The 23,571-nt window shown below is 42.2% G+C and overlaps 1 protein-coding gene across 4 annotated transcripts in view; it reads left to right on the plus strand.

The window, feature by feature from the left end:
- SMYD3 (SET and MYND domain containing 3) overlaps positions 1-23,571 on the plus strand; it is a 741,121-nt gene that overhangs the window by 580,739 nt on the left and 136,811 nt on the right. For all 4 annotated transcript variants that reach the window (XM_005690552.3, XM_013970112.2, XM_013970114.2 and 1 more), the window contains one exon: positions 8,770-8,880. In XM_005690552.3, the coding sequence (XP_005690609.1) occupies positions 8,770-8,880 (111 nt within the window). The remainder of the gene's footprint in view (positions 1-8,769; positions 8,881-23,571) is intronic.

The following is a 23,571-nucleotide window of genomic DNA, read 5'->3' on the forward strand; positions in this document are numbered from 1 at the left end:
TAACTAAAAAAGAATACCTCTGCCCAGAGACTAATTTAACCATCATTACTTCCAGATATAGGTGGGCTAACTTTTTTTTTTTAATCATCATTTTCCTGGATGATGAAAAGTTCCTACCATATGTGTGTGGGAGAGACGTGTATGTGTGTGTGATAGTGTGTGTGTTTTGTGCATATGACAGTCCATCAGCTCTTGCATCTCCGCAAGTGGTCATCCTTCTGTAGTCAGAGAGGTCAGCCCAAGCTTGTGACAGATCTCAAGGGTTTACTTACTCCCAAGGCTGTTAATTACATTTCAAGGATGATTCATTTTTACCTTTGTGTTAAGAAAGCAAACAGGTTTATATTCTTTCAGGTTGCCATTGGGCCTTTACAAACCTATCAGCGTCAGCTTCTCAGAGTAACTGTCCAATCAAAGATGTGAAGGGAATAGAGGACAGGAAGTATGACCTCCAGCACTGAACTGGCCTTGACCTTTCCAGTTCTGCAGGCTGCCCAGCCAGCGTCTTTTGATGAGGACCCTTCTCAGAAGTCCAAAGACTCATAAGACAGCTGTGGATGGGCTACTCCAGCACTGTTGAACCCGAGCCTGACAGAGTTTGCACAGTGCCTACTCTGAATTCTGGGTTATAGATATTTATGCTTTTTAGAACCCAGTTTCCCTCTACCTTCCAATTTGCTAAAGTGGATATTTACTGCAAGGAAAACAGACTATCATAAGCTTTTATTGCATTTATGCAGCACTCAGCCAATAAAACCTAAACTCAGAGGTACTATATTTTATGTAGACAGGGATTTGGCTTTGATAAGACTGCCTCCAAACTGAGTTGTGACTGAATAAGCTGTCTCTTATCAGCCACTTAATTGAATTTCCAGTGTTTAGGATTGGTGTAGTAGGTACATGGGGATATCTGTCAACAATATGTGGAATTTAGATTTTTTTTCCTTAGACCATATGTGACTTCAAGCCAGGGAAGAAGGGGACTGCTGTCCATTTTCAACAACATTAGTTTGGGAGCTGAGCGATGGCTGCCTTTTGATAATGTTGTTGTTGTTTTATTAAATTTAAAAAAAAAATAGGTAACTTGACAAGCAAACAGGAGAACTATGAGAAACGATTGGACTTCTCAGAAACAACAAATTTCTTCATATCTTGTTTTCTAGGCTTGGCTGCCAATTATTCTCCTTGGTTAGTTTTCATTTAGTTGAAAAACACCGTCTTTTAGTGCTTATTTCATTTCCTTTACTTTCCATCTCTGAAGCAACAAGCAAATCCTTCTTCTTGCCTCACACAAAGTAGTTTTCTGCTCAGCATCTGCCCTGTAGACTCAGATATTTCCCCCTACAGTCCTTATCAAAATGGCTTCTCAACAGAGAAAATTGTCCCCATAAGTACTTTTTATACCAGTTTGTTCAGAAAATAAATGTTTTCCTACCATTATACACTTTCTCTGTTCACTGGCTCTGTCTTCCCAGCATTTCTACCTTCTTAATGTTATTTACCCCTCAAATATCATTTCTTCTATAAAACATTTGCTGATTTCTCAAATTATGAGATTCTTTTCTCTGAGACCTCTCTTTGAGTGGTTATTAATATTTCTTTGGCATTTATTCTGGCTTTCAGTGACTTCTCCATTCGGCGATGAGCTGCATGAGCACGGGCAGTTGTGTCTTACTGTGTCTCCTTAGGTCTTCCCAGGTGGCTCAGTGGTAAAGAATTCCCCTACCAATGCAGGGTTTGATCCTTGGGTTTGAGACATGGGTTTAATCTGTGGGTTGGGAAGATCCCCTAGAGTAGAAAATGGCAACCCACTCTGGTATTCTTGTCTGGAGAATCCCATGGACAGAGTACCCGGTAGGCTACAGTCCATAGTGTCAAAGAGTCGGACATGACTGAGTGACTGAGCAGGCATGCTCACACGCATGCATATGACTCCTTTAGTATCCACTGGATCATAGAAAAAGCAAGAGAGTCCCAGAGAAACATCTGCTTCTGCTTTATTGACTACACCAAAGCGTTTGTGTGGATCACAACAAACTGTGGAAAATTCTTCAAGAGATGGGAATACCAGACCACCTGATCTGCCTCCTGAGAAATCTGTATGCAGGTCAAGAAGCAACAGTTAGAACCAGACATGGAACAATGGACTGGTTCCAAATTGGGAAAGGAGTATGTCAAGGCTGTATATTGTCACCCTACTTATTTAATTTATATGCAGAATATATCATGGAAAATGCTAGATTGGATGAAGCACAAGCTGGAATCAAGACTGCCAGGAGAAATATCAATAACCCCAGATATGCAGATGATACCACCCTTATGACAGAAAGTGAAGAGGAACTGAGGAGCCTCCTGATGAAAGTGAAAGAGGCAAGTGAAAAAGTTGGCTTAAAATTCAACATTCAAAAAACTAAGATCATGGCATCTGGTCCCATCACTTTGTGGCAATTAGATGGCAAAACAATGGAAACAGTGACAGCCTTTTTCCTTGGTTCCAAAATCACTACAGATGGTGACTGCAGCCATGAAACTAAAAGACACTTGCTCTGTGGAAGAAGAGCTGTGACCAACCTAGACAGCATATTCAAAAGCAGAGACATTACTTTGCCAACAAAGGTCCGTCTAGTCAAAGCTATGGTTTTTCCAGTAGTCATGTATGGATGTGAGAGCTGGACTGTGAAGAAAGCTGAATGCTGAAGAATTGATGCCTTTGAACTTTGATGCTGGAGAAGACTCTGGAGAGTCCCTTGGACTGCAAGGAGATCAAACCAGTCAATCCTAAAGGAAATTGACCCTGAATTGGAAGGACTGATGCTGAAGCTGAAGCTCCAATGCTTTGGCCACCTGATGGGAAGAACTGACTCATTGGAAAAGACTCTGATACTGGGAAAGATTGAAGGCAGGAGGAGAAGGGGACGACAGAGGATGAGATGGCCGGATGGCATCACTGACTTGATGAACATGGGTTTGAACAAGCTCCAGGAGTTGATGATGGACAGGAAAGCCTGGTGTGCTACAGTCCATGAGGTCGCAAAGAGTCAGACACAACTGAGTGACTGAACTGACTGAACTGAGTCTTAGCAGAATTTGAAAACTGGCTACAAGGTTGTGACAAAGACCAGAGACACGATTAGCATTTCAGTTTGATTTTAAAGAGAGGAAGGATTTTTCTTTTTCTTTTAAAAAGATTTTATTTATTTATTTTTATTGAAGTATAATTGCTTTACAGACAAGGAAATGGCAACCCACTCCAGTATTCTTGCCTGTGAAATCCCACGGACAGAGGAACCTGGTGGGCTAAAATCCATGGGGTCAGAAAGAGTCGAACATGACTGAGCACACACACACACACAATTGCTTTACAGTTTTATGTTAGTTTCTGCTGTATAACAATATGAATCAGCCATATGTATCTCTGTGTGAGTGTGTGTGTGTGTGTGTGTGTGTGTGTGTGTGTGTGTGTGTGTGTGTGTATCTACACCCTTGCTCTTAACCGCCCCCATCCCACCCTCTAGGTCATCGCAGAGCACCGAGCTAAGCTTCCTGTGTTATACAGCAGCTTCCCACTAGCTGTTTTATACATGGTGGTGTGTATATGTCAATCCTACTCCAAGAGAGGAAGGATTTTTCAAAGTCTATTTTCAATTCAGAGCCAGTATTAGAAAAATTTATAATTGTGACAGTGTAATTTGAGAAATGAAAACAGAGTCTAATTTTAATTTGATCTTATTATCCACTCAGAAATACATAATGAGAAGATGGGCTTCATGTAAAAGGGATTCATTTTGCCTTGAAATTTTCAAGTAAGCAACAAATTAAATATCCAGCAAATATCTTTCAGGATATTACTCTAATGTTGGAAATGATATACTGTATTTTCCATAAGAGCTGCACTAAAATGGCAAAGCTACGGTCAGTAGCATTAATATTTTAATGTGATCCTGTTCTTTGCCATTAAAACATCCACTGCTCAATGGCAAAGTTTCAGATATATTTTCCCACTAAATGAGCCCTATACTGAGTGAGCAGAATCTCCATTAAAACTGGTGAGTCAGTGAGTCTTTGATGAAGGTTTTTAGCTCTGGTTGATAGAATGATTTAGCTGTCATCACTAGTTAGTATTTTGGATTTTTTTTCCAAAAAAATTATGGATAAAAATGTTTTCACTGTTGAGACCTTCAGTTTTGATAGTGTATTTTGCAAACTTCACTGGTGTGCAAGAGGCCCAAGGAGAAGAATGGGGCATTCTTCATTGGAGGAGTCCTGTTTGAGCCATGCCTGAAGGAGGAGAGAGTTCTGAATAGACTGAGAATGGGTGAAAGGGCATTCACTGGCTGGTGAAGGTCAACACCATACACATTGCATGGTGTACACTGTTTCAACATAGTTATGTTGGATATACATAATTATGGAAGATGGTAGTGGGCAGGGTAAAGAATCCGCCTGCAATGCAGAAGACCCAGGTTCTAAACCTGGGTTGGGAAGATCCCCTGGAGAAGGAAATGGCAACCCACTCCAGTATTCTTGCCTAGGAAATCCCATGGACAGAGGAGCCTGGGGGGCTACAATCCATGGGATTGCAGGAGTCAGACGTGACTGAGCAACTAAACTGCCAAAGGGTATGGGGGGGATTTTGAGGTTATAAAGGCAGACAGAAAATCAGCTTGGGAAGCCTTGTGTACCCTCATCCTCTATTCAAGGAGGAACCATCAGAACTTTGTGTAGTAGACAAATGACGTGATCAAATGTGAACTTCAGGAAGATCTCCCTTAAAGCAATTTAGAAGATGTACTATAGGCTAAAGCCAGCAGGGTGGCCAGCTGGAAGATCATTACACAGTCCAGGTAATGGTTCTAGGCAGTTACAGGATACTGAGGGAGGCCGTAGGAGTCTCTCTATTGGAGTTAAATGAAATAACTGGCCTCCTGCTGCCCATTCTCTGGCTGGCATGGTCACTCATAAGTTTTGGCCCTTGTAATAAACTCAGGTTTGTCAAGCATATTTCTCTGGTGAGACAGGCCCTGGTTTTGTTGGTTTCACCCTGGGCACGTTGGAATCACCCAATAACTACTACTGGTTAATCCTGATATTTGGGGCTGATGACTAAGAGCCACTGGGCTGGATGGAGTACTAGAGTCGTAGGGACTTTTCCGATAACCTGCCTGCCAGTGCACAGGACATGGGTTCAGTCCCTCATCTGGAAAAATCCTACATGCCACAGGCAACTAAGCCCATGTGCCGCAACCACTGAGGCTACCCACTCTAGCACCAGCACGACACAGCTAGAGGGTCCGTGTGCTGCAATGGAAGACCCCGCATGGTGCAATTCTACTCCCCAGCCTCTTCCCCACCCAGCACCCCAGCAGAGGCATGAGCCGTGCTACTGTAAAAAGAGTGTCAGCCTGAATCAATAGACGTGGGTGCAGTTCCCAAATGGATCTAGGCTGGTTTTCACTGGTGAGTGCCCAGCACATCGTAGATATTCAGTAACGTCAGTGTGCATTCCTTAAGGACAGGCACTCTTGTTTTCTGCTTGTGGAGCAGCATGTTATAGCCGCCTCACATGGGAAGGGTTTATAGAGGGCCAGCCAGCTGAGGCTGTGGCTTCTGTCACCCTGGTGATGGCCAGGGTGAACTTGACGTTCTTCCCCACTGACCGCTTTAACAAGGCCTCCCAAAGCCATGTTTTCTGTCAGGGTATGGCCTCCCCTGCCCTACCATGCTGTCAGACAGGAAAGATCAGGCTTTGTAGACAGGAGATGCTTTCTTTTAAGTCTCAGAAAGCCACATGGCATGTTCCACTCTAGGGAGTGTTTGTCATCTCCCTCAGTGGATAATCCTGCCTCCTCCTTCTTTACTATCCGCTTCTTCCCCCACCACACAGGTGCTGCTGCTGCTAAGTCACTTCAGTCGTGTCCGACTTTGTGTGACCCCATAGATGGCAGCCCATCAGGCTCCCCTCTCCCTCGGATTCTCCAGGCAAGAACACTGGAGTGGGTCACCATTTCCTTCTCCAATGCATGAAAGTGAAAAGTGAAAGGGCAACCCCCCTTAATTACTTCTACACATAAAAGCAAATAAAGAAATAATTTATGCGGTGTGTCACTAGCTGATCTGGTACAGAAAAAGGAAAACTAGAAGAGGATGAGGAAACTAGGAGTCCTTGGGTGAGGGAGGAGTCAAGCTGTTATTTTAAATGAGGTTGTAAGGGGACTTCTTTCATGGTCCAGTGGCTGAGACTCTGAGCTCCCAGTGCAAGCGGGCCCTGAGTCAGGGAACTCTATCCCACATGCCACAACTAAAGATCCTGCGTGCTGCAACTGAAGACCTGGAGCAGCCAGATAAATAGGGTAGTAAGGTTAGACCTCAGTGAGAAAGTCAGTTTTAATGGGAACTCAAAGGAGCTGAGGGAGGTCACCATAGTAGATCTGGGGGAAGGGCAGAGGAAGCTCCCATGTTCAGGCCTTGAAGCAGGTGTGTGTGTGAAACCCCGGTGGGGCTGCGCTGCCTGAAACAGCCAGGAGGGGAGAGGAGACGGGAACAGACCTTTATGAAGCCACTGCTGCCCTCACTACCTGTGATGAAGGACCAGTTTCTTTATTATTTTTTTCCTTAATCCATGGTCAGCTGATAGTTTTATAAGATTTAATGAAAACGAATTGCTAGAAAAGTGAACTTAAAATAAGAGCCTAATATTTTTTTATTAGAGCCACATAAAATTTCTCTTACCAGACTGATGTCAAAATTTCTAAATGTTTCCTTTGCATTTCTGTACTCACTTCAACATAGACCTATAATCCACGCTGTAGAACCACAATTTGAGTCGTGTTATGAGAATCCATCGTAAGGACTTGGCTTTTGCTCTAAGCTAAAGGAGGACCTGTTGGAACATTTAGAAGAGAGGAAAGATCTGATCCAACTGACCTTTAAGTGAATCACTCTGGTTTAGAGGATGGAGTGCAGGCAGCTCAGGGGAGAAGCAGGGATGCCTGGTGAGACTTGCATATTACAGGCAAGAGATGATGATGGCTCAGACAAGGATAGAATAGGAGGAAAAGGTAGAACATGAGTGGTTCTGGATGTGTTTCTATGGATGAGCCCACAGACTTTCCTAGTGGATTCAGTGGGAAAAGTGAAAGCAAGGGAAATCAGGGGCGACCTCAAGGTCTCCACTTGGATAACACAAAAGATGAATTAATGTCAGCTGAGACTAGGAATGCTCCAGCTGTAAGGGAAAGGTTGCGGAAATCTGGAGTTCTGTTTTGTATGTTTTGAATTATACTTTCAGTGGATAGGAGGTCTAAGAAATGTTTAAACATCTTAATGTTACATAAAGGCCTGCATCTTGAAGTGAAGACCTAGGGCTAGAGGGAAACCTGCAAAGTCCCTCAAGTGTGCCCTCTCACCTGTGGTCTTTCACTATTCGGTGCAAGGCATGTTGTTGTTCAGTTGCTAAGTCGTGTCCAGCTCTTTGCAACCCCATGCACAATGGCACGCCAGGCTTCCCTGTCCTTCGCTGTCTCCTGGAGTTTGCTCAAATTCATGTCCCTTGAGTCAGTGATGCTATCTAACCATTTCCTCCTCTGCTGCCCTCTTCTCCTTTTGCCTTCCGTCTTTCCCAGCATCAGGGTCTTTTCCAGTGAGTCAACTCTTTACATCAGGTGGCCAAAGTGTTGGAGCTTCAACTTCAGCATCAGTCCTTCCAGTGAATATTCAGGGTTGATTTCCTTTAACATTGACTGGTTTGATCTCCTTGCTGTTCAGGGGACTCTCAAGAGTCTTCTCCAGCACCACAATTTGAAAGCATCAGTTCTTGGCACTCAGCCTTCTTTATGGTCCAACTCACATCTGTACATAACTACTGGAAAAACCATAGCTTTTACTGTATGAAAGTAATGTCTTTGTTTTTTAATACACTATCTGGGTTTGTCTTAGCTTTCCTTTCAAGGAGCAAGTGTCTCTTAATTTCAAGGCTGCAGTCACTGTCCTCAGTGATTTTGAAGCCCAAGAAAATAAAATCTGTCACTGGTTGCACTTTTCCCTCTTCTATCTGCCATAAAGTGATGGAACCAGATGCCATAATCTTAGCATTTTGAATGTTGATGAGGGTGAAAGAGGAGAGTGAAAAATCTGTCTTAAAACTCAAGGCAGGGCATAGTTATTATATTTAAAAGGGTTCAAGGAAGTCAAGTTAGTTACCTTCATCAGTGATCGCATCCTGACATTAAATTCTCCCTATCTGGAAAGTATTCCATCTTTTTAAATCCTCACAAGTGAAAGAACTGTCTCCTCGTTTCCAACAGTCCAAATCTGGTTGAGCCTAAGTTCCATGAAACAGCTATAGAATTGAGTAGGATTTAAGAGCGATCTGGCTACATAATCTGCTATCCATTTGATTGCCAGGATTAATATGGCTTCTCTGATTGCCAGTGATTACAGAAAGTATCACCAAAACTTACTAACACCAAACATATAACGGTTCTTGATATTTTCTGTTTAGTGAATAAAATGTGGAGAAGTACATAGAGTTGATGAGCCCAGTTCTTTACAATATTAAATGCATGATATACCTAACAAAGACTGGAAGGTAATGCCTTACAAAATTTTACATGTGATCATTTGAGTGGAGAGACTGTAAGAAGCATCTCCTCACCCTTTCTGGTATGTAACTAAAACACGTTTTACTTTAACAACTTGAAGTAATCGCCGTTTGTTAAAGAAGGTGGGCACAGCAGCCATGTGACGCCTCCCTCTGTCTGGCCTCCGCAGCTCACCATCTGCTACTTGGATATGCTGATGACCAGCGAGGAGCGCAGGAAGCAGCTGAGGGACCAGTACTGCTTTGACTGTGACTGTTTCCGATGTCAAACCCAGGACAAGGTATGTGGTATGGAACCAGCTTGAAACACCACCCAGGCAATATCCCCATGATTTTGCAGAGAATTCTGCTTTTATTTCCCATTAACCCAAAAGTAAATGACTCTCAGTGCATACTAGGAAACAAAGGTAAATAAAATAACTCATTGCGCTGCATATATTTTATTTCCTGGAACTCTTACCAACCACCAGGCAACAAGCAGTTTAATCTCAGGTAACAATCTATGGAGTCTAGAAGGAATATGGGTGTAAAACATGTAATTGAAAAGATGTTGGAGGCCAGAGTGCTATTAGAGCCTATAGCAAGAAGGCTAATTAAGATATGAGTGGTAACAGTTATTGCTTAGTAGTAAATACACCAAGTTTTATCTAGTTTTTATTTCTTTAAAGTTCCTCCTGTAACCCTTTCGGCTGCAATACTTTATCAGATGGAGATTCCTTATCCAGCAACTTTTACTTTCTGAGAAATGAAGAGTCAAAATAAATGCCGTAAAGATAATAAATAAACTTTTCTCATATTACTCATATATTTTCCTGACACCGAACCTATTTACTCTTAGTTTGCACACAGTCACGTTGTCTAATGAACTCTTACTTTTGTCGAGTGTTTTATATTTGTTGGAATTCTTTTGTAATCATTATCTCATTTGAATTTAAGACTCATAAATTAGGAAACAGAACTCGGAAAGGTTCAGAGCTGTGCCTGTGGGATAGGATGAAGGGAAAGTGGTAGCGCCAAGTCTCAAACACTGACCTTTTGATAAACCTAGTGCTCCTTCCACTGTGTGACAACTACCTGTGGCTTCTGGTGCCCACATCAGGGGAGAAAGGTAGCTGCTTTCACTCCATGAGAAGAGAGCGTAAGCTCATTCTAAAGATGCAGAAGTCAGTGATCATGATTGGTTTTTCATTAAAAATAGCTTATAGAGAGAAAGGTTCAAGAAGCAGGGGGCATATGTATACCTATGGTTGATTCATGTTGTTATATGGAAGAAACCAATACAGTATCATAAAACAGTTATCCTCCAATTAAAAAAACAGTTAATGGTAAGTTTTGCTAATAGGATGTATCTTCTGAATGAAACACCATCTTGAATTAATGAAAACACTCTTTGATTAATTTGATCAGTCTGATACTTTAATTTGCCATAACCATGCCCATCATACGTTAAAAAAAAAAAAAACCAGTGTTAGTTTTAAAAACAGCATAGATTATAGAAATAAATGAATGGAATGGGAAAAGTTGGGTTCATTACTGGTAGCTTCCCAAGCTTCAGTCTAGTTTGCCATTCACAAGCATTCCAGAAATCAGAGATCCCCTGGAATTCCTCCTCAGAGTTTAACCTGGAATGGCTGGGAGCGAGCTAGCATCCCATCAGCATCCTTGGTTGGAGATGGGAAGGCTGTTGCACTTAGTGCCTCTTACCTGCCAGTTTGGAGAAGGGCATGGCAACCCGCTCCAGTATTCTTGCCTGAAAATGCTATGGACTGAGGATCCTGGTGGGCTAGTCCATGGCATCTCAAGGAGTCGGACATGACTTAATGACTGTGCGTGCAAGCCCACATGCCATCTATATGGCAGACCCTCTGTTGTTTTTTTGAGTGATTATTTGATTAAAACTCAGGTCATGTTCACTTTTGGCTTATTGTTATAGTTGAAATATGGGCTGAAATAATAGGAAAGAGTTTAGCTACAAAGAACAGATAACCCAAAGAAAACTGGCTTTAGTAAGTGTATTATGTTTTTCTCAATAATTCTAGAGAAGCAGCCCAACATGAGAGCAGCTACTGGTAGGTCTCTTCACAGACCCAGAATCCTTCTGTCTTCCTCCTTAGACAGCCCTAGCATATGCTTTTGTCTTCATGGCCCCAGGATGATTGCTGCCCTCAAGCCCCAGTCATTGCATCCAAGCTCTATACAGGAAAAACAAGGGGCGATAAAAGGCAAAGAAAAAAGGGAAACTCTCCTGGGGATTTCCACCTGCATCTTATGGGTCAGAGCTGTGTCATATACTCCTGCAGCTGTAAAAGAGGTGAGGAAACAGAATTTTGGCTTTTCAGCCTTTATACTAGAAAAAGATAAGGGAGAAGAAGTTGTGAATAGCTTTTTGGTAGCTGATCTGTAGTGTCTATCGTATCCATTAAGACCATTTTCTTTACTCCTTTGAGTTCAAAGTTTGAGATAATATTAGGATTGTCCAGAAAAAGAGAATGAGCAGGGTGTATATGTGTGTTTGTGTGTGCACATGCATGCACACATGTAAAGAGACAGAGAGGTTGATTGATTGATTATCAGGATTTGGCTCATGTGATTGTGGGGACTGACAGGTCCCAAGACCTGCAGTCGGCAGACAGGGAACCCAGGGTTGCTGATGGCATAAGTTATGGTCTGAAAGTTGGTAGGCTCAGTGATGCAAGAAAGCCAGTATTTCAGTTTGAGTCCAAAGGGAGGAAGAAATTGAAATCCTGACTACCTAGAAGGTAGTCAGGGAGAAGGAGTTTGCTGTTACTAGTGGTGGAGTCAGCCTTTCTGTGCTATTCAAGGCTTCAACTGATTGAGTGTGGCCCACCCACAACGGGGAGAACAATCGGCTTTAATAAGCCAATTTATCCATGTGTTAATCTCATCCAAAAACACTTTCATGGGCATGCCCAGAATAATGTCTGACTAAATGTCTGGGCACCCTATGACCCAGTCAAGTTGACATATAACTTTAACCATTATAAATATTGTGTTAGAGGTAGGCCAAACTGTATCATCAAAAAAGTACTGGAGGGCAGGAGGCGTGGCAGCATCTGGCTTTGGGAAGGCTGTTGGTGCACAGAAGCTCAAAGGCACCTGGCACACAGCCGCCCCACCACCATCATGACATCCAAGGGGAGGGTCAGCTGTACTAAAGGGGTGGCGAATGGGGAGCCCAAGAGATGGGCAAGGTTGTCAGCTAAGCCTGTTCCTGAAAGCGTGGACATGAAGCCACAGAGGCAGCAGGAAAGGAAACTCTTCAGACCAAAAAGTGCACACAAAAGGGGAAACAGGAGCAGAGGGAAAACTGGCCAAAATGCCTAAGCAAGAAACTGAAGATTTCCCTGTAGAAAATGGAGAAACTAAAAATGAAGCAAGTCTAGCCTCTGATGAAACAGGAGAGAAAAAAGCTGTCTGATTAATATCATCTGCTATGTCATATCAGTGGCCCCTGTCTCCCTTCTGGCATGACCCAGAGGAATATTTTTATCTAATATTTTGTAAATACAAGACTTTTAGAACCTCTGGAGACATTTTTAAGAAGAGAATTCTACTTCCTTCCCTTTTTAAGTATAAAGGGTTAAAAATTTTTTTTTTTTTTTTTTTTCTGGAGCACAAGTTTCTGCTATACAATAAGGTGAATCAGCTATATGTATACATATATCCCCCACTCTGGAGCCTTCCTCCCACCCCTCCCCCATCCCACCCCTCTGTCACACCCCTCTAGGTGATCACAGAGGACCAAGCAGAGCTCTCTGTGCTATACACCAGCTTCCCACTGCTGCTGCTGCTAAGTTGCTTCAGTCATGTCCGACTCTGTGCAACCCCATAGACGTCAGCCCAGCAGGCTCCCCGTCCCTGGGATTCTCCAGGCAAGAACACTGGAGTGGGTTGCTGTTTCCTTCTCCAGTGCATGAAAGTGAAAAGTCAAAGTGAAGTCATTCAGTCATGTCCGACTCTTAGCAACCCCACGGACCACAGCCTTCCAGGCTCGTCCATCAGTGGGATTTTCCAGGCAAGAGTACTGGAGTGGGGTGCCATTGCCTTCTCCGAGCTTCCCACTAGTTATCTGTTTAACACGTGATAATGTATATATGTCAGTCCTACTCTCCCAATTTGTCCCTCCCTCCCCTTACAAGGGTTTTTTTAAGAGGTAAAAGCATCTTCTGTTTTTTATATTTTTTTTGGTACAACTAGAAAATAGTGGGATATTAAATAAGGAGGTTTTGATTGTCTTGAATGACCGCTTAACATACCATAGATGGGGATTACTTTTTATATCTTATGATACAAAGCATATTAGATGGCAGTTTGAAGTCAGTATATTTACTGTGTCTTGAACATTTGAACTTCCATTCCTGTGTTGTTTTCAGTAGGATCATTTCCTAAAGAAAATCCCTTGTCTTGGTTGTCCCTGTCAGAATTGCATGCTAGCATCTTTGGCCATGGTAGTGCAGTTTCTGTAGTAACTTTGGTAATATACTGTGAAAGAAAGCTGAAAATTTTAATGTATAGTGTATATGATATTACGTTGTGAATTAGTGAAATTTACAATGTAGCAACTTAACAATATTTGAAGATATTGGTACTTAATATCCTATTAAGAAAAATTTGCCTTCAAATTTTAAGCTGGAAAGTCACCAGAATAACTGTTTAGGAAAGAATCACAATGACATGATTTTTCAGATTTTAAGAATTGTGTGCAAACTGAAATATCTGTGTACTGATCTTCAAAACAGTCAAGAAGATCTCTATTATTAAAAAAAAAAAAAAATGCTTGACTTCTGTGCTAGATTCCAGTCCATTGTGTATCTATCTTGGGCAAGGCAGTCTTCCTCTCTGATTTTTTAATGTCATCATTTTCACGTTTATACAAGGGAGGAGTGGTATTAAGACTTGATCATCTTAAGGCCCCTTCTGGCTCTATTACAACTTATTTCTATGAAATGTTTCCTAGTGGAAGTGAGTAGAATATATATTTAGATGAGAATATATACTTGATTTCAATTAGTTCATCAGTTATATTTTCAAGTTTCTATTTGAGAATTTTGTTCTGTTTAGCAATATAAACATTCCTCTGAATTCTCTATACTGTTTATTTGATTTGAAAAATATAGAGGTGAATTCAATTTAGTGCATCCCCAAAAGAGCATACATTCAAAATTAGTTCAGTCAAAAATTATATTTATTTCAGTTCCTAGATTTAAAGTTTTCAAGCTTATTTTTCTGCTTTTCTTGGAACCTAGAAAATTCATCTCAACAGGTTTCTGCATCAAGTAATATTTATTATGTGCCTACGTCTGCGTGTTACTGGACTTGCCTGGTGTCGTGTTTCAGGAAGGCAAGAGGCCTTTTAATAGCAGGGGTAATTTGCATTTGTGAAGTTAGCTGTCATTTGTAATCAGCAACAACTTAATTTCTGGAAGAAATAAAACTTACCTTCTAGAGAAGGTTTTGGAATGATTTGGCTTGTGCAGGTCAAAATCCAAGGCAATAGAAACAGAACAGACTAAATGGAGTTGATTGTTTCCATAAGTTTGTGGATAGTACCTAGTATGCTTCCTTGGACGTCACGTGTTTTATTGCAAAAGAAAAAGCTATGTTTACTTTCCATGTCACTTTCTTTCCTAATACCTGTTACATATGATCTTCCTTTTAAAACACAGTGTCGATCTACTCACAGCCCTCTTGCCTCATTCCTAGATTATTGAAATAGCCCCTAAATGGTCACCTGACACTCAAATTTCTTTCTCTTTCATCTGTCTTGTACCTGGTTTCAGAGTAAGTTTTCTGAAACAGCACTACTTCCATGCTTTATTCAGAACTTTAAAAAATATTTAGCGTTGCCTTTAGTCTTCAAGATAAACCTCAAACTCAGCACGGCATTCACTGTCCTCCAGGATCATGTCCCCAAAGTCCAGCCTGCTGTGGTTTTTTTTTTCTCTTTTCCTTTTCCCTCTCTTCTCTTCTTCAGTTATCTGATCTAACTTGTTTAATCTGATTATAACCTTCCCCCATCCAAAAGATTCTGAAGTGGCTTTCAGGCACACATGCGTACATGATACCCCTGTATGCAGTAATATATAGCTGCATATGCCATACAACAGCGATACATTTTACATTGATTTGTAAAATAAGTGACAAAAAATCAGATAAAAGCAAGTTAGAACCCTGAATGCATCCCGTATGAACCTGTAGAGTGACAAGAAATAAACTACAAATTTGCTCTGAATTTCTCAGCAGCCAAATATCTGTGTACTGATCTTAAATAGCCAAGAAAATCTCAATTATTTAAGAAAAAAAAAAGTGCTAGATTCTAGTCCATCCTGTATCTATGTTGCATAAGGCATTCAGCCTCTCTTGATTTTTTTCTATCATCTGTAATACAAGGAAGTTGTATTAAAACTAATTTCAAAGTGCACAGTAGCTGGAAGACTGGACACATACATGCTCCTCAGCTGAAGCAGTTTTTTCCTGTCTCTGAGGCCCCCGCCACAGGTCCCACTGAGACGGAATGATCAATATCCTTGTCCAGACATCCGCAAAGATTTAAATAGCTGACTTTTATAATATTCTTCAGTGTGGCTGATTGACATAATTTCACATTATAGCCTAATCAAAGAAGTAAGGAAGGTGAAAATTTATGTAATCTAGGTTCTTATCTCTCTAGCTTACTTCATTCCAAGAGTAAAATTATAGAACTATATAGAAGAAAGCGAAGACTGCATATCCTTCAAGTAATCCTTTGTTATTTCTTATAGTCTTTTAATTAAAAAAAAATTATTAAAAGTTGAAGTACTAGACCTGTAGTGAAAACCTGAGTATACGCTCTCTCCTGCTGCTCCCTAAGTCTTGCCCCCAGAGGTGCCCCATTTCAGCTTCTGGCATTTGTTCTGTGTTTCTAAAACTAAAGCGCCCTTAAATCACACCCTGTTTTGCTATTGGGTTGGTTTAATGACTTTTTTATTTGCAGGATTTCAAATTTGTTTTTTATTCCCAATCTTCCAGTTTAGGTTTTATTTCTACTTGTTTCTGTTCTGTAATTTCTTATTCATGTCCAGTACGTGCTTCTCTGTTAGGTATCTATTTGCACATCCTAATCTTAAAGTCTTGGTCGTTCAGTTTATTTTCCTGGAGTGAAATCACATTCGGATTCTTGATTTTTTATTTTCGTTGAGTATCTACCTTAGCCTTGCATTTCACTATGTGTTTTGGAATTCTGTGTGGCAGGCCCATTTTTAGTGGGACGTCTTCTTATTTTGTTCTCTTTTCTCCTTCTCTGCGCATCTGCCCTCTCATAGCTTTCTGCTTGCCTCCCTCAGGCCCCAGCTCAGAACCAGACTTCATGGTGTTTGTAAGTGCGGACCACAGTGATGTTGAGATTGCAGACCTGGTTACTAGGAGATAAGCATCTGACTCTGTACCCGGAGAGACTCTATGTGTCTTCTAGGCTTTCCACGGCCAACAGTTCCTGTAAATATTTATCCCCAGGAAACATATCATCATCCTATATTTTCAGCCTCTTTTCATAACCAGGGAAGACTCACCCTTGCCTTTAAGCCCACCTTTCTTCTATGAAGCACTTTTCTCTCTCTTAACCATCGGGCCAAACACGTGTCTGTGACTGCCGGCTTCCAGACCTGAGGCACTGGCTTCGGTTTTGCTGACTGCTCTGCATTTCTGTTACTGGTCCAGAAAAGATGTTGATCTTGTTTTTGAATTAATAAAGCCATTTTTGTTTCTCTTTTTATAGTTTACTTATCATTACTATCACTTTGGAGTAGAAGTGAGCACCTCCAAGTCTGAACTTACACCATCATGTTGGAAGCCTGCTATTCGCTTCTCATAGCTAAGAATTCAAGTCTTTGGCGGCAGGAGAAAATACGAGGATAAACAATGATCTAATTCTCCTGAGGGCTTCCAAACATGTGTGCACTTTTCCTGGTACCAGCCTGTCTGTGAAGCAGGGATCTGTGTCTTGTATCACTGGGCCTTCTATGGACAGAGAGTTGAGTAGAGTCATTCTGAAAGTGTATCCATTTCAAAAATAGTTTAATAGATGATTCTGTAGGGGAAACACCCTCAGAAACTCCTCATTCCCTGGTGCTACAGTTCTGAGTTCACTTGCTCTTTTCTTCTGTGGGGTTTCCCTGATGGTCTGCCATGCAGAAGACACAGGAGACGCAGGTTCAACCCCTGGGCTGGGAAGATGCCCTGGAGGAGGAAAATGGCAACCCACTCTAGTATTCTTGCCTGGAGAATCCCATGGACAGAGGAGCCTGGTGGGCTACAGTCCAAAGGGTCTCAAAGAGTCACACAACTGAGCGACTATGGACACACAATTTCTTCTATAGAAATAAAGCAATGTTAGTAACTGTCTTTGGTAATCATTTCAGTTTGTTTTCAGAGAGTCTCTTTTCTTGGGTCCCTCGGAGGCCCTCCACAACAACCTCTGTGGGTTACAGAGCCCAGCGTCCCTTAGAGTCACGGCTACTGCTGGTGCCAGGCAAGCGCAGCCTTGGTGCCTGAATGTGCTGTGCTGTCCCTGCCCTGTCACTGCCAAACGGGGAAAACTGGGGAGAAGGGGCAGGCTTGACCCAAAGGGAGGAACAAAGATTGTCTGAAGGAGGACTAAAGGGTGTAGAGTTAAAGCTGTATTCAAAGGAAGTGAAGGTTTTCTACACAGGAAGAGGTTTTTATGGTAACTTGAGTCTATTTGAAATATGAGCAATTACTGAAAGGTCATTAGAAACCCTATATATATATATATATATTTGGGGCCTTCTATTTTGCTAAATTAATTGTAAGCAGAAATGCCTCATGATAGGAATGATGAGCCCAGTCAGCTCTGAATTGTTTTATATTTCATGTTTTAACAATCTAAGTAGAATGTGTTTCCTGTTTCTAAAGTTTTCATCATAACAGAATTACATTATCTTCAGAAGATTAGCAAGATTTGGCAGGAAACTGAAGGAAAGAGAGACAAAGAGTGTGTTGTGCATGTGTGTGTGTGATAAGTTTTTAAGCAGTAAAACCTAACAGTACTACATGTTACCTGACTTGTATCGCCAAACAACCAGAAGAATGGTTTTTCCAAACGTGGCTGTCATTAATGTTAAAGCAAGGAGAGGGGAGTTTATTGGCTTCCTAATCACCTAACTCCTCATGCAGTGTCACTCTGAGTGCCAGGGCAAGGCTTCTGGGCATGGCACGGTGAGCATAGCGGGCTGTGAAATACACACTGTAGTTGTGGTGTTAGCCCTGGGGTGTGCTGTTTCCATATCACAGGTCACAGCGCTTCAACACTGACTTCCCCCCAAGACCATATGGCTCCGTTTTATCCAAAAGCCCACCCCAAGGGTAAGAAGAGGATCTCACCACAATTTTTGGTGACATGAATTCCATCTCACAACCTTTACAATTCCTGCATAGAAGCTCTTTTCTCCGGGCTTTTGGTGTAGAAGCAGCTCTGGCTTGGGGAACGGATTCAGTGGTGGCAGCTCCTGTGACAAGGAAGTATGTATTCTGTGTCCTGGGCACATTACCTCACTCAACACATGGCACACGGTGTTCAAGGAGTGCTGCGGAGGGAGGTGGTGGTGGTTGTTTAGTCCCTAAGTCGTGTCTGACACTTTGCAACCCCATGGACCCTTGCAGGTTCCTCTGTCCATGGGATCTCCCAGGCAAGAATACTGGAAGGTGTTGCCATTTTCTCCTCCCGGTGGATTTTCCCGACCCTGCATTAGCAGGTGGATTCTCTACTGCTGAGCCGACAGGGAAGCCCTAGAGGGAGGCACTCTTCCTCAAAGAATATAATCATCATAATCTTGTCTGCTCAAGCTTGGGGGCTCTTACTGTGTGCCGGGCATGATTATATGCCTCCTCTCACTTAATCTCCATCATCTTATAAGAGGGTGGTTGCTCTTCTTCACGCTTTGCAGATGCAGTAACTTCAGGAGCTACATTCTTAATTGCTCCACTATATTGTCTCTGTAGTTTCATGAATAGTATATACATTTTCCCTCTCTTAGTTTTTAAATATGGGAGTATGATTTGCATCCATTAAAATTCACTCTTTTTACTGCACAGTTCTGAGTTTTGACAAATACATGCCATTTGCCTCACCACAACTACCCAGATAGAGATCAATCCCATCACCGCTCCCCCCGCCCAGATTCCCCTATAACTGCTTTAAAGTCAGCCTCCACCCCCACCTCCAGCCCCTGCTAACCCCTGACCTCCTGTCACTATAGCTTAACCTTTTCCAGAATGTCATATAAATTGATCCTACAGCCATTTGATTCTGTCTTCCTTCATTTAGAATGATGCATTTGATACTCAGCCATGTTATTTTTACATGCATGTAAGTTTATAATCTCAGAATTTGGTTTCTTTTTATTGTCAAGTTGTATTCTATTATGTGTCTGTCCCACAGTTCATCTATTCACCAATTGAAGGGTGTTTGGGTTCTTTTCCAACTGTTGGTGGTTATCAATGAAGCCACTTTAAACATTCATATAAAGGAGATCAGTCCTGGGATTTCTTTGGAAGGAATGATGCTAAAGCTGAAGCTCCAGTACTTTGGCCACCTCATGCGGAGAGTTGACTCATTGGAAAAGACTCTGATGCTGGGAGGGACTGGGGGCAGGAGGAGAAGGGGACAACCAAGGATGAGATGTCTGGATGGCATCACTGACTCGATGGACGTGAGTCTGAGTGAACTCTGGGACTTGGTGATGGACAGGGAGGCCTGGCGTGCTGCGATTCATGGGGTCGCAGAGTTGGACACGACTAAGTGAACTGAACTGATAAAGGTTTTCGTGTGAATATAAATTTTCATTTCATTTGGGTAAATATCTAGGGGTAGGATTGCTGGGTTGTACAGTAAATATATGCTAAACTATATAAGAAATTGCCAACCTGTTTTTTAAAGTAGATGTACCAGTTTGAATTTCCCACCATCAATGAATGAAAGTTCCATTTTACTCCATTTCCTTGCCAGCACTTGATTTTATCAGTTTTGTTTTTAATCATTCAAATAGACGTATAGTTAATATCACTTTTTGGCTTTAATTTGCATTTTTTAATGGCTAATGGGGCTTCCCAGGTGGCACTAGTGGTAAAGAATCCACCTAATACAGGCAACATAAGATATGTGGGTTCAATCCCTGGGCTGGGGAAGGGCATGACAACCCACTCCAGTATTCTTGCCTGGAGAAACCCCCATGGACAGACTAATGATTTATTATTTTCATGTGCTTATTTGCCATCTATATAACTTATTTGGTGATTTACTTGTTCAAATCTTTTGCCCATATTAAAAGTTAGATATTTTCTTCTTCTTGAGTTTTGAGAGTCCTTTATCCTGCATCCAAGTCTTTTATTAGATACATGTTTCAGAAAACTTTTGTCCTTGTCTGTGGCTTGTCTTTTCATTCTCTTGAAAGAGTATTTTGAAGGGTGGAGGTTTTTAATTTTACTGTCATTCAGTTTTTATTCTCTTTCTTTAACAAAGCTGTCTTCTGATGGTCTGTCTAAGAAATCTTTGCCTAACCCAAGAGAATAAAGCTTTTTCTATGTCTTCTATTAGAAATTTTATAGTCTGAGGCTTGATCCATTTTTTAGTTAATTTCTACATGTGGTACAAGGTTTGCTTATTTACTTATTAATTTTTTTGGCAAACGGAGGCCCCGTTATTCCAGTAGCATTTGTTGAAACAATATCTTACGTAAGACAATAGTATATCGTAGGAAGAGTGCAGTGTTAGATACAGGAGTAGCTGAGTTCTAGTCCTGGAACGCCTACTCGGGACACTGGTGCCGCTAGCCAGAGGTCAAGTCTGAATGTTGGGGAGCAGGGCAGTTGACTGTACATGCTTCAGAGGCATGCAGAGTCTCCTGCCTCCTAACCGTTGGATGTTGGCAGGTTTCCCTGTGATAGTCCCTCGTTTTTCCTTTTGTAAGATGAGAATAATCCATATCTGGCAAAGCTGCTTGGAGGGTTCAATTAGATAATGTGAATCTAGCTCAGGAGGTGGTATTTCCTCAGTGATGGTGGCTATTATTGTTATTGAGTAGTCTGAGGAAAGAGTCTAAATGGAAAGTTGTAGGAATTACAGCTTCCGCCGTTCCCATCATTTGCTGATCAGATTCCCCGAATTGCTCACCTAATCTTCTTGACAGCTTTTGAGGTCTTCCTGCTCCAATTTTTAGTCATCTTTGCCTGCTTCCTTCCCCTTTTTTGTTCCTAATGCCTTCTGTTTGGCTCCAGTGATCCCTGTGTTGTGGTGATTAGTACTTTTCACTCTTGTATTCACCCTGTGATACCCACCCCCTCAACCCCCGCCTGGGCGCTCCCTCCTGAGAAGGGAGCTGACCTATGTCCAGACTGAGGCATCTCACGACCCTTCATCACATGTGACCCTGTTCATTCCCACATTTCCTGACGAGGCTCACACTGAAGGGTGTGTGTTTGGGCTGTATATAAGGATGTGAGGTATGTGTGGGGAGGAGAGTAGGGAGGGGGCTGTCTGAATGAGTAGGAAGACAGCAAAGACAGCAGGAGTGACCCCAGCCAGAGTGACCTGCAGGCCATTCCTCCCCTTCCTCCCAGATCCCTGGACAAAGCAGATGTCATCCTGGACTCTTTCCTCAAGTTCCCTCCCAGAGGAGATGCTGCTGCTTTTAGGATTTAGCACACAGGAATTCTTCTCCCTTTCTGAGTGTGACTATACTTGGAATCTTTTGCCCGCAATGAAACAGAAATCATGGAACTCCATGGGAATGGAAGCCAGACAAGACTTCCCTTGCCACTGATTTCTCACTGCAGTGCAGAGGAGTGTCTCCCATACTCCCTCAGCCCTGAGCCTGAGAATAGGCCTCCTCAGCAGTCACAGCAGCCCAGGGGTCCAGAGGGAGTGAGACCAGCTCGCTCTGCAGGGCAATGGGCAGCAGAGGGTTGTGCCTAAAGCCTGCAGCTGGCTTAGCAGTGACAAGAGGAAGGATATCCCTGCAGTCAGGAGTGGGAAGATGGGGTGTTCTCATTCCTTCAAATGGCATAATCTGCCATTGTGTGGAAACTAAGAGAAAACGATGCCACTCAGAAATAACTTTTATTTATTTAATTTGCAAAGTACATTTTTCCCCTCCATATCTATTTGCTGGGCACAAGAGCAGACTTGAAGGCTAAGACTTTTTATCCATGGTACCTGCCCAAAGCCCTTGAAATATGATGTGCTTGACTTCCCAAACTTTTGGAATCCTGTGGGTCTCTGTCACACAAACTTCCACTGACATCTCACCATGGTGCTATGGGAATAAGCAGACTAAATAGTGAATTTCACGATAACTCCTTGGGGCTCACTATTTGTGTAGTTATAGATAGGTAAAGAATCTGCCTGCAGTGTGGGAGACCTGGGTTTGATTTCTGGGTCAGAAAGATCCCCTGAAGAAGGGCATAGCAACCCACTCCAGTATTCTTGCCTGGAGAATCCCATGGACAGAGGAGCCTGGGGGGCTGCTGTCCATGAAGTCACAGAGTCGGACACGACTGAGCGACTAAGCAGCAGACCCCTGCAGCAACACCACCTCCGTGAAGGGATGAAGCTGGGAAATTGTTGTCATTGGTGAGTCCAGGAGAATGTGTGGTGCGGCTCTGTGAGTTGTGGATGGGGGCTACCAACTGTGGTTCCACTTTCTTAGTCCCTTGCTTTGAGAAGTAGCTCTAGGGCTCCAGGTAAATACGACATATTGTTTGTGTGTCTGCATTTCTCCACACTCTTACCCCAAAACCTGCTGAAATGATGGTAAGATTGGGCTCTTCCTACGTATTGTTGAGTGCATACTTTCAGAGCCTTAAAGATCGGCACAAGAAAGCATGCTTTTTACTTAGATCCATAAACAAATATCACAAGAGGCTAGTGATATGTCGGAAGGTATCAGTTCAGTTTGAATAGCTGGGAGAAACATTAGGCATCTGCTTCAATACCTTCCTTTTACGGAGAGTCAAAGTGACCTGGACAGTGAGTGATGTTAGAGAGTCAGGACCAGAAAACCTAGGGATGCTAACTCTGGGGCGATGCTCTTTTGATGAGGCACTGTGGGTAGTGCACCTGGGCATGGGGGCAAAGATAAAGGTTAAAAGAGTAAGTTGGCTAGAAGTTCCCCCTTGACTGTTTTTCTTGCAAGATCACTTCCATTTGTTCACTCATCTTGAAGTACTCAAAATAATATCTTTATCCAATTTCTCATCTCCTTTGGATGACAGAACTCTAGAAATAAAAACAGAAAATGTATATGTTTTAGATTGTTTTTGTATTGTTTAGATAGATTGTTTTACCACTGGATAACTTAGTGTATTCTAATTGTAATGTCTGTCCAAGACCAAGAACTAATGTTCACTAATGTTTCCACTAACAACCCAGGAAGATGAGATTAGGTTGAGCCTATAAAGAGAGTAAACCACTAGCTGCTAGTGGTGCATCTGAGGAACCCAGACACACTCTGCAACAAGGACTGGGATTTCCAAGAAGTCTTTTCTATTCCAAGCCTGAGCATTAATTCTTAGGAAATCAGGCTTCTGGTATTGCTTAGGACTTGGGAGTGGACTTGTCTCCTTTTTTGCTTATCTCTCATTCACAGTCACCATTTATCGCCAATCTTTCAGCAAACCTGCCTGAGTGTTTACTTCCCTCCTTCCTTTTCTCCCCCCTTTCTTTCTTCCTTTCCCAAGTATTTAATGAAGTAAGACTTGTAATACACCAACGATGGTAATCCTAAGAGAAAAGGACCTCCCCTGCCTGCACATTCTAGTGTGGACACAGACATCAGATACACAGTCTGTCAGTACAGCAGTTACCATAATGGAAGCCTGTTTTAAGTGCAGTGGGAACAAAGGAAAGGAAAAAAAATAACCCTGCACAGTCAGAGAAGACTTCACATTGACCTGAGATA

This window comes from Capra hircus, chromosome 16 (assembly GCF_001704415.2).
Source record: "Capra hircus breed San Clemente chromosome 16, ASM170441v1, whole genome shotgun sequence".
NCBI lineage: Eukaryota > Metazoa > Chordata > Mammalia > Artiodactyla > Bovidae > Capra > Capra hircus.